Below are 11,902 nucleotides of genomic sequence, written 5' to 3'. Positions count from 1 at the left end.
CTTACAGCTTCAGAAGTGGGATTGTGCCTACTCTTCAGGAGAAGAAGACTAGGATTTTAGAAAATGTTTTAGAATCAGCCTTAGTAATCAAAGTTGAAGATGTGTTCCGAAATGTGCTCGGAATGAAGTGTGTTCGGTAAAAAGAGACTCATAGGCCGATATTCATAGTCAGATCTTATATTTAAGATCGTCTTAAGTACGGTCTTAAGAAGTCACGAACCAATCAGAAGGCTGCATTAGCGTCTTAAGACATTACTTAAGACGGTCTTGAAATAAGACTCGACTATGAATGCCGGCCATAGTCAGAACGGACAGAATTTGTAAATTACACAGGATGACCAATGAATGTCTAGACGGAGAACACGAATAAGAAATTATTGTCTGGTAGAAGGCGAGAGATAGGGACGACTTCTGGAAGAAGATCCAGATATGGCGAGAAAAATGCCATGGGGACATTCCAAGTACGTGTTGTCAGGCTGTTCGAGTTTATAGGGACTTTGTCCAATATTGCGATTAGGATTATACATACGGGACGGATGTAATATCAGGCTGGTCGAATTAAGAAATTTAGAGGAAATAGGTACAACAGAGAAACTATTAGCGTTAGAGCTGTGTAACTCAATGGCAGGACGGAAGTCTATCATTTTGGAGGAGACCAGGCCTTGGTTCGAATTTCGGAGCGCCCTGATATTTTTCTTGTATTGTTGCTTATTTCTTACAATATATATGGTATACATTGATATTGCTCACCATTTTTAAAGTTTTAATTGTATCCACGATGCTGGAAATCGATTCGAGATCTCGGAGAGAGAAATGACTAATTGCATTTGAACAATAATTCGGTTTGTTCACCAATGTGATTGATCATTTCTTTCTTTTCTTCTATCAATAAAAAAAATGACTCGTCAAATTGACATCAAATCGATGTCGGATTGATGAGTTTTTTCAATTAATTAAAAATATTAAATTCATAAAAATAAAGAACTTTTGGTCTATCTTAGATTAACTATTTTAAATTTTAAAAATCACTCAACGACATTATAAAGCTTATGTTCATTTTGAGCACTGACAAAACATTTTATGACAAAATCTGTACTGGGACAAAGAATGACTCATATATAGGGTGTATCATAAAGACTGAAACAACGACATTTTAGTAGAGATTTAGGAGACCGGGGCAAGTTATTACACGGGGTAAATTGTTACAGTTAACTTTTTTAGTTGTCACAGATGACAGCACATTTTTATGAATTTTTATGTGATTCTTATCCTATGCAGCACAGAACGTTGAAAGAATGTTGCTAAGATGTTGAATGTGAAGTGTCAATGTTTTATTATTGTTATATTTATATTAATTCTTCTATCTTGATTATTAATGTTGCTGCAACGTTGAAACAATATTGTGTTATATTAAGCATAGGACATAGGTAGGATAAGTCACGCGCGCGCGCGCGTGTATGTGTGAAAAATCTCAATAATAATAGAATCATCATTTTTAACATCGTTCGATAGTATGCTTTGGAATCGAATTGTTTATATAGTTTCATATAGCTAGAAATATGCTGAGTATTTCATATTACGACTTCCACGCCTTGCGGCTTCACGCTCACCAAATCTAATCTTTACAGTTAAACAAATCATATCACATATTTTCCTATTAATACGATCTTACTTTATCACTGCATATAGACTTTATTATCCAATATTTATTTTTATATAATAAAACAAGATTTAAAGACTAACCACTAACATTTGACAACATCCAATTTCACAAATCTTTTTTTGCAACGACTACACGTATGATTTAATAATGAATTTTCTACTAAACAGGTTTCACACTAAAAATAAAAAATTCATGATAGAACCAAACACATGCGCTTATTAGTTTAACAGAAATCCCGCCATCTCATGTTAGGAATCTATCCCATAATAGGCGGCCTTATCCTATTCATTAATTTAAATCTATATAAGTCATCAAAATTCGGAGAAGTCGAACAATTTCTTTAAACAAAATGTTTTTAATGAAAAATTAAATATTACAAAAAATTTTTTTACATGGCACTTGGGGGATGTAAATCAATTATTCGATATATCTCCCATTAGCTTGAAGGACTCTATTTTTGATCTGAAACATTCGCACACATGCTGTAATGTAGCGCTGTTCATGTCGACGAATGTTGCCTCAATAGCGGTCCTTAATGACGTCACATTGGGATGCCGAAACTTGTTTGTAACCCTTTCAACTACGTTCCATACATAGTAGTCCAAGGGATTTAAATCTGGACTGTTGGAAGGCCAGAATGGGAGCCGAAGCAAGCAATTCGGCTTGTCCTGGCAGCCTCAGAGAGCATCTGTCGTATCTTTAATGTGTATGATTTGAATCGAAGGTTCTCCTTGGCAATTCGACGCATTGTTGGTTTGCTTATATCAACAATCGATGCTAATTTTTGCAATGATTGTTCTGGGTCATCCGAAATCAACGAGCCCTTTCAACGACTGCGGGGTTCTTCACGGTGCATTCTTTCGAGTGATTCTTCCTCACTGACATACTTCGAACCTTCGTTGGACTGTTTTAAAGCCGTATATTTTGTCACAATGTCATAAACGGTTGATCTCGGGTATCCAAAGAACCGAATTATTTCCGTTGCTGAACACCGCGAAAGCCTTCAATGATCGCGGCTCTTCGATTATACTCCTTGGCACTTGGTTTCAACATCGCGGCCATTTTGAGAATATAACTGTTTACTAGAAGCATTTCTCGGACGCCAACAATAACCTCTGATGGAGACATAATATAGCGGAAAATTTAAATTGAAATTTGTCCGGATTTTGACGCACTCTGTACATTAGTCCGGAAAAATTTGCCAATCAAAATTTGTAACAACTTGCCCCGGTATCCCCTATTATTAAAATCTTAAGAATTTCTTCTTAAGTGTTGTTCCGATCTTTATGGGACACTCTGTATATATAAATAAATATATATATATATATATAAGGTGTCCCAAAAAGGTTGGGATATCTGAATATCTCGGAAAATATAAATTTTACACAAAAGTATTTCAAAGAAACATTGTAAAGTTTAAAAAGATTTATTTACTGATCTTATCAGTTTGGATGGCGTCACCAAGGTCCGATCACATCGATTTTTAAAAAAATGGCATATCCTATTTTTTATTCTAGAATCTTATAGCTGGTATCAAGATCTTTTCAAAACACTGCAATAAAGTTATTTTTTACAAAGTACTTTTCGAGTTATAAGGCTTGATAGTTACAATACCGCCGGCATTAGCATTATGCAAGGTTAACCGACGGTTAAAACCTCTTAAATGTTGTTCAGAATATGTTCTGTATAACATTCGTTAAGATCAAGGTCATTGAAGATTGTTTCTCTTATTTTCATTTTTGCACCGAAAATTTATTTTTATGTAAAAATTAAAATAAGAGGAACAATTCCCAATGACTTTGATCTTACAACGAATATTACCAGGACATGATTCTAAACACTCGAGAGATTTTAGCAGTCGGTTGGACATCTTGCGTAATGCCGGCGATACTGTACTGTTACTTTTCAAGCCGTATAATTCGAAAAGACTTATTGAAAAAGAACTTTAGTAGTATTTGAAAAACTCTTGACACTAGCCATTAAATTCTGGAATCAAACGTAGGATGTTATTAAAAAAAATTAGTATAACCTTTAGTATTACCTGATTGATGAAAAAATTACTATTACCTGACCTTGGTAACGCCACCAAGATCAAACTGATAAGATTGGTAAATAGATCTTTTTGAGCTACAACTTTTGTCTGAAATATTTTTCTGTAAAACTTATATTTTCCGAAATACTCAGGTGTCCCGATCCCTTGTCACCTGATCCTTTTTGGGATATCCTGCGTGCGCGCGCGCGCGCGTGTGTGTGCTCTATGTGTGTGTATGAGGCATTCCGCGTGAAAGGAATCCATTTTAAAAATAAACTGTTTGGATACTAATAAAAAATAATAATAACGGCTGTAGGAGTCAACGCAGTTATTAATACAATTATCTTATTACATCTTATATTTATTTAATTTATTACATAACGTTGATTTGATTTCAACGAACGCAATACAATAGAAAATTGACGTTTCGATTCCTCTTTGAGTCATCCTCAGAAAGAATTGTCCATAATAACAATTTTTATTCCGTAATCAATTTCTTCAAGTTAATTTCTTCAAGAATTATCCATAATACAAGTTCTTGTTCTTACTACTATTGCGAAACCCACACATGAAGAAATTGATTGCAGAATAAGAACTTGTATTATGGATAATTCCTTTGTATTAAGGAGTATATCATTTATTTATTATAATGTTTTCAAGAATAAAATTGCAAAACTTGGATCTTTAATAAATTTCGTAGCTTCGTAAAGTATAAGCCAAAATGAGTTTCATGGCAAAATATTTCTTTTACGAGACAATATAATGACAAAGTCTAATAAAATGCAAATATGTAATTGTACCACAAATGAGGTATAAGTTGGCTTGTCATTTTTGTCAACGCTTAATAATTGTTGCGTGATATAGCATATGGAAGACGTTTCTGTGATAATATTGATGGAAATTTAAAACGACTAGTAAAAAAAGCTAGTTTGTAGGGAAGTGTCATACTCAATGCATTTTACATGTGGGCTAAAAATAATTTAAAAGAGACTACAATTTTATTTAGTTCAAAAACAATTCACAATAAATTAAATAAACTTTTTGACAAGATTTGCATTAACGAAAAGTATTCCAAGTACATTAAAATGTCATATTATTTCTGTGAAAGATCAACATTTTAAAAGAATTAAATTATGAAGAGGAAAGAGACCTCTTTTCAAAGGAAAAGAAGAAATAAATACTCCAGAATTATTTTTCATTTCATAATTACATTAAATATATAATTACATTAAATATGTAGTCTTGAGTAATTAGTTATATTACGTATTAATTATATATAAAGTATATTACGTAGTATTAAGTAATTAGATTAATTACTAAAGTGATATTTTCAGTTTTTGGCGGAAATTACAATTTTGTTTAAGAAAAAAATTCATTTACTAATGGATCCTATTGCGATTCTAAAATTTCTTTTACGGTATCGTATTCTACATATATTGGAGTACTTTTAAGAATTTCTTCAGATTTTTAAAAATAGATAATTTTTCATTTATTTACTTAAAGTTAAAAAATTGATTTTCTCCACACTACTTATTTTTTTTATCTCTAACATACAATATGTCCATTTACATGTTTTCATTTGATTATTTTAAAAATTCCAAAATTTATTTTTAGATGGATTCCTTTCACGTGGAATGTTATATATATATATATATATATATACAATATATATATATATTGTATTATACTGAAGATCTAAAGAAGATGTAATATCATTGGTCTAAGTATATTGACTACAAGGAGACTATGTCGAAAAATAAAACAAAATTTGCCACAAATTATATGTTTTCTTTGTCTGACAAAGAAATAAAGAAATATTTTCCGGATATCCGGTGCATCCTTAATATATATGTTATGGACAAAGTCCGCAAATGGATAGTGTCGGCATAGGCCGGATAATACTGACAGAAATAAAATTGTAGGCAACTCGGGCAATATCAACACTGTCAACTATACGAACTTTATTCGTTTACATACATAATTGTTTATAATTTAAGTTTTTAAAAAATTATACATTTTGAAAGAAATCAATTTTCAAGTATTTGCAAATATTTATGTATATTACTATGTTCCGAAAAAGAAAGGCTTACTAATACCACATTTTAGCTTATACTTTTCTCTTTCGAATCATTAAAAGTTCAGTTGCTTTCATCTGCTTTTGTGATATTGCGACAAGTTTTTGTACAAACGCTCTGTGGTGTTTATTTTAATATCGATTTGCCAAACATGTAAACAGATCATGGCAAGTACAAGTTTTGTCCAAGAATCTTTAGGGTCATACGGTACTAAATGGGCAAGTATTTCAGGTAAAAGGATCAGGTACAGTACTGTTGAAAAGTTGAAGTAAGAGCATAATTACTTCTCGAGCATGCTAAAATGATTCATATATATATGTCAGTTTTTCGTAATTGTTCAAAAAAATGTATACTATTTTAAAGTATATATTCTTAGATTTTCAAAATGATATCTTGATCATTGTTCAAAAATTCTTTTACATAATAAATAAATTTTTATTTTTTATTTTGTAATGTTTTGAAAACGTCCTATTTACTGATTTGTTTTCAATCGCTTCGAACTTAAAACATTACATATTTCAAGTTCGAAGCATTAAAATGTTACAATGTAAATTCGAAATAAACAGTATTTTCCATGAAACTTGCCTATATTTCGTATATTTACGAACTTTTTGAGTTTTTTTTTTTGAGAAAATTTAACTTTCGTGTGGTTAGCAACGAAATAAAAACTATAATAATTGGAACAAAAAATAATACAAACGTTAAAAAGCATTCTAAAAATCGTGAATTATAATATTTTTTCAAGATTAGAAATAAACATTTCCAAAATTTTGCATGTTAACAATTCTTAAAAAAAATTGAGAAATTGGACTATTTTCAAAATAAATGATAAGAAACAAAAATTGTTTTGCAAATATACAATATTTTATTTCTTTTTTTCATCAGCGAAAACCTGATGATATGAGTAACAGAGAGCGAGAGAGAGAGAGAGAGAGAGAGAGAGAGAGAGAAAGAGAGAGAGAGAGAGAGAGAGAGAGAGAGAGAGAGAGAGAGAGAGAGAGAGAGAGAGAGAGAGAGAAAGAAAGAGAGAGGGAGAAGGAGAAAGATTTTTACTATATTAAAAATATTAAAAAGTTAAAACCCACCATATTGGATTCTCTATTTTGTTTTTCTGCTATTTCTCGAATTCGTAATCAGCAACCTCGAAAACTCTATGATACTGAATTTCGACTACATTAAAAATATTTAAATATTTATGTTAGATCCGCCACTCTTTTTTTAATAATTTCGATTTTCATTCGTAATCAGGGACTTCGAAAATCCCTTCAAATTTCGTACAAATTAAAAAACTCTTTTATATCTTGGTTAACGTTTCGGAATTCTGACTCACATACTGTACATCGTTTCAATCTCGAAAGTCGGACAAAGAAGCGACACACAAAATATTAATTGCGTATTTCGTTCTTTTGTGTGTTCTCCGTATATACATATATTCTGTATAATTGGAATATAATAATCTCTGATTTTTTTAAATTACAAAGCCGGATATAAGTACTTCCAGATAGAACACAAATGATACCAATAAGATATCATGACTTCGTTGCTCATAAGTAAACTTATAAGTGACAAACGAAGTCATGATAACATCTTCATTGATATTATTATGATTTTTGTGTTCTTTCTAGGCTTGAAGTTTTCAAGCAGAACAAAACGGCTCCAAAATGATTATTAAAAGTCATTTTTCGATCACGATTTTACGTCGTTTGGATGTTATCCTGTGGCCTGTTGTTCCGCTTGGAATATCTATCTCGTGAAGAGAATTTTGTTGTAACTCTCGTTCTTATATCTTCTTTTCCGAATCCCCGTTATCATCAGATTTGCGTTAGGACCGCGAGCAAAATATTCTTGGTCTCTAATTCACTGACGATTGAAAAAATTGATCAAGTAAGACAAAGTGGCCGAAGAAGAACGACAAGAAGAGCAGAAGAAGGATGTCCTAGCAACAATGGAGGAGGAAGAGTTGGCCTAGAAACGCTGAATCGGTGTTCCCCGGCAATGCGTTTCGCGGTGACGCGGTGCGTCCAGAAGTGACGAGAAAGAAGACGGGGGCTGAGAAGAGAAGAGGGGTCGGTGGGGTAGTCTCTTCCCCACCTTTCGGCGCGGGGCAGGGGGCAGTCGGGCGGTAACCGTCCTCTCTTTTTGACGGCTGCTGTCGACGATGATGGTAATAGTAAATGGTCCGTGGAGAGGCTCTTTATTCCGCGCCTCCACTGGAAACGGGAGCACGCCACGTGAAAGTAGGAAGGGGAGGCTATAGTCGGGCTGACGTCGCTCCGTACGCTTCAGTCGTTCGTGGATCTCGAAGGACGATAGAGGTCGAAGAGGACACTTCCTCCTCTCCTGGCCTCGCGGAATCTTTCGGCACGCTCTTTCTCTTGAGCCTTCTCTTGATTTTCTCTTCTTCTTCTTCTTCTTCTCCTTCTTCTTCTTCTTCTTCTTCTTCTTCTTCTTTCATCACCGCTCTACTCCCGCAAGACCGCAGTGACGAGGGTCTCAGCAATAGGATAATCGCCAGAGCGATTCCAGAAGGAATTCGTCGCCCGTGCGAACATACCGTTTTGTGAAGTCAGATTGGCAACGTCGTGATAGTATCGGAAGAATGCGTCGTCAGCTTTCACTCATCCTCGGGATTGTCCTGTTGGGCTGTCTTCAAGGTCGGTATCTTTTGGAGATGTACTAAGACAATACCGCATGATCGTAATTATATTTGAAAAAGATGCTGTGTGTCATTCGACGTGTTATTCTATATAAACGCGCGCTCATTATTTACTTGGGATTAAAGATTCTTTTCTTGGGATTAAAGAAATAGCAAGGACGACACAATCACGATAAATTAATTCTTAAGGCAATTTGAATAAGATGTCACGATACACATATATATGTATATATATATATATATATATATATATATATATATACCTGCTTGAAATTCTTCCATTACATGTAACGGAAACAAATTTCTTTCTTTTTAACAATGTATGTATGTATATATGTATATATATATATATATATATATATATATATATATATATATGTGTATGTATGTATGTTTTTTTCATTGGAATAATATACACTCTTTGACAAAAAGAATTACAGAATTATTAGACATTGGGAACATTGTTTTCTTAATAACGGTAATAAATACAACTTCGATGCGTAGAATTTTTTTCGCAAATCTGTCGAGAGGATTCGAAATAATTTTATGGCATTTTGCCATATTTGTTACCATTTCTAAGATAATGGTCTGAGATAAAGGTCATCTTGTTTAGATCTGTGCATAACTTTTTTTGTAATGTAATATTTTTAATAATTTTTTTTCTGGATAATTTTAATCAGATCTAGTGAGTTATGATATACTGAATTTTTTTTCATTTAAGAATAAATAAAATAGTAAAAAAAAAGAGTAATTTATTGATATTTCTTTACAACGGGTCGCTTTTTTCTCTTGTATTAATCTCCATTTCCATTGCGATTTTTCAAAAGAAACCGAATAATTATTTACACTGTCTCATCATTTCTTGTATTCGTTACCATGACAATTCGATATCCATTTGCTTTATACGTGGGTAATTAAGAAGCTAACAAAACCAGATTCGCTACCAGATGAATCCATTCGTTACTCTACAGGAACGGACGATCGAGAGTAAAATCCTCGTTAATGACCTCACAAATACTTAAGTGATATATATATATATATAAAACGTTACAATTCATGCAGAATATTAGAATCTAATTAATTGCGAAAGTAGTTCAAGCCATAAAATATTAAAATAGCAACTTCACATAACAGGTAGCACTAACTTATAATCAAATTTACATCAATTACAGATTCATGTTTCTATACGATGTAGAATATAGTGTACACCTTAACTATATTTTACTAAACAGATATGAATCATTAAATTGAAAAAAAAAAGGTTCGCTATATGTGATTATAATTACATAATAAAATAATTATAGTTTAAAGCTCTATTTTTTTGTACGGTTACTGTTATATAATGTTAGTAATAAATAAATTAATAATAAATTAATAACTTATATGTATAATTCTCTCAAATATAGAAAAGTTGTACTATAAATTATAATAATTTCAAATATTAATATAGTAAAATATTAAATACAAATAATGAATAAAGTAAAACACTTTTATATGATAATGCAATTATAGCGAAAAGAATTACTATTTTTTAACATTTGCTAATTATTTACAATGGTAATAATAACTAAGAGATATGTTATAGAAAAAATTAAAGAAATAATCATTTTTAAACAGTGTGTGTGACTATTATTATAATTACTATATTAATAATACATTTGACTATATTTCTAACTAAAAATTTCCTATTTGTATTATAAAAACTGAAAAAATTGTAAAAATAATTATTTACGTTAAATACATGGGACCATAGCAGTATATTTAACTACATATATAAATAAAAATTTATCATTTTCCTAAAAAAAAAAGGAGAATTACAGAAAGTTGATTGAGAATGATATTAAATTGTTTATAAAATTATAATAAGGATAAAATTTCGCTATATTTTAAATTACTATAAGTTTTATGGCTCCTGCCACATTATCAAGTCTTGTTTATGTCTCTCTAGAACACATTAAACTGGATATATACAGGATCCCATTTTAACTTTTACATCAAAATATCTCGAAATGTACAAAAGATATGAAAAAAAAGTCAAACAAAAGTCGTATGGTTTAGAAGGGGACATAAGAAGATACCATTAATTTGATTTTGGTTGGCAATGTTAAGGTCAAATCAAGGTCACTTTGAATTTTTTAAATAGAATCCCCCTTTTTTCATTACATATTTTTGTAGCTTACCTCAAGATTTTTAAAAAATATTTTAATAAAATTGTTTTTTATTAAAAACTTTTTTAGTTATAAGTTTGAAAGTTACAGTACCATCGTTAGCATTACCTAAGATATCTAACCGACTAACCTTTTGAATGTTGTTAAGGATTATAATAAAAATTCATTTTTATATAAAAATGAAAATAAGAGGAACATTCTCAATGACCTTGATTTTGACAAATATTATCCGGGTTATAATCCTGATTAATATTTAAGAGGTGTTAGTCGTCAGTCAGCTTGAGTAATATTAACGCCGGTAATACTTTCAAGAGAGAGCCTTATATCTCAAAAAATTCTTAATGAGAAACAATTTTATTAGAGTATTTTAAAAAACTCTTGAGATAAGTTAAGAGAAAATCATAATGAAAAATAAGAAGCCTTATTTAAAAAATTCAAAGTGACCTTGACCTAATCTTATGGCGCCATTGTATCAAATCAATGATACCTCCTTCGAATCTTACAATTTTTATTTGAAACACTTTTTGGATCTTTTATATATTTTAAGATATTTCGGTGCAAAGATTCAAATGGGACACATATTGTATATACCTACAATGTCATTATTTAATCATGATTGATCTTAAGAATTTTTTATTAAAGTCGTTCACCTACAAACAGTACGCGGCACTGTTACCAGAGGGATGCAGTGCAGTTCAATTTCTCCTGAAAAGAAAATCATTCAGCATATTATACAATAATAAAAGGCGCATTGGGTTCGAAAAAGAAAGTAAATGAGATACATCTCAATAGTTTTTAATTCTATATAAAAATTTAGTAACTCTTTTCCTGGATGAGTTAGCAGGACGTAAAGAAATTTAAGGACAAATAGCGCCACAACTATGTACTATAAAATTTTAATAAGAGCAGTAAATAAATTAAATTAACTAAGAAAATAATATTAATTATTTGTAGTAAAAGTTAACATTACTATATTTTCTTAGTTTATATAACTTATTTATTCTTAACTTATTACAATATATATTTAAGGCGCTATTTGTCCTCAAATTTCTATTTGTTGATATAACTCTTTTCTTTAAATATAATTATATACATAAAAAATAAAACATTAATATGGTTTGCTATAAATACATCGTTTCTTCGTGCAAATGAGAAGCAACAAGCAAATTAATGATGTTACCGAAATTCGTACACGTGTGTATTGACTAGACATCTTCTTCTTTCCCGCACGGCGAAGGGTGTGAATCGATAGAGGGGTACCTATTGAACCCGTCGCAAGAAGCCTAGCATCCACAGCTAAATGGGACG

The 11,902-nt window shown here is 31.3% G+C and overlaps 1 protein-coding gene across 1 annotated transcript in view; it reads left to right on the top strand.

Moving 5' to 3' along the window:
- Positions 1 to 7,969: 7,969 nt before the first annotated feature.
- The window catches only part of LOC105143987 (agrin), a 52,207-nt gene continuing 48,274 nt past the window's right edge, over positions 7,970 to 11,902 (top strand). Inside the window, exon 1 of the mRNA XM_011052613.2 lies at positions 7,970 to 8,424. Coding sequence (XP_011050915.1) covers positions 8,370 to 8,424 — 55 coding nt within the window. The 5' untranslated portion in view covers positions 7,970 to 8,369. The remainder of the gene's footprint in view (positions 8,425 to 11,902) is intronic.

Source organism: Acromyrmex echinatior, chromosome 14 (assembly GCF_024713525.1).
Source record: "Acromyrmex echinatior isolate Ae372 chromosome 14, ASM2471352v2, whole genome shotgun sequence".
Classification (NCBI taxonomy): Eukaryota; Metazoa; Arthropoda; class Insecta; order Hymenoptera; family Formicidae; genus Acromyrmex; species Acromyrmex echinatior.
Note: the sequence above shows the minus strand (reverse complement) of the source record. Positions and strands in the feature narration are given on the sequence as shown.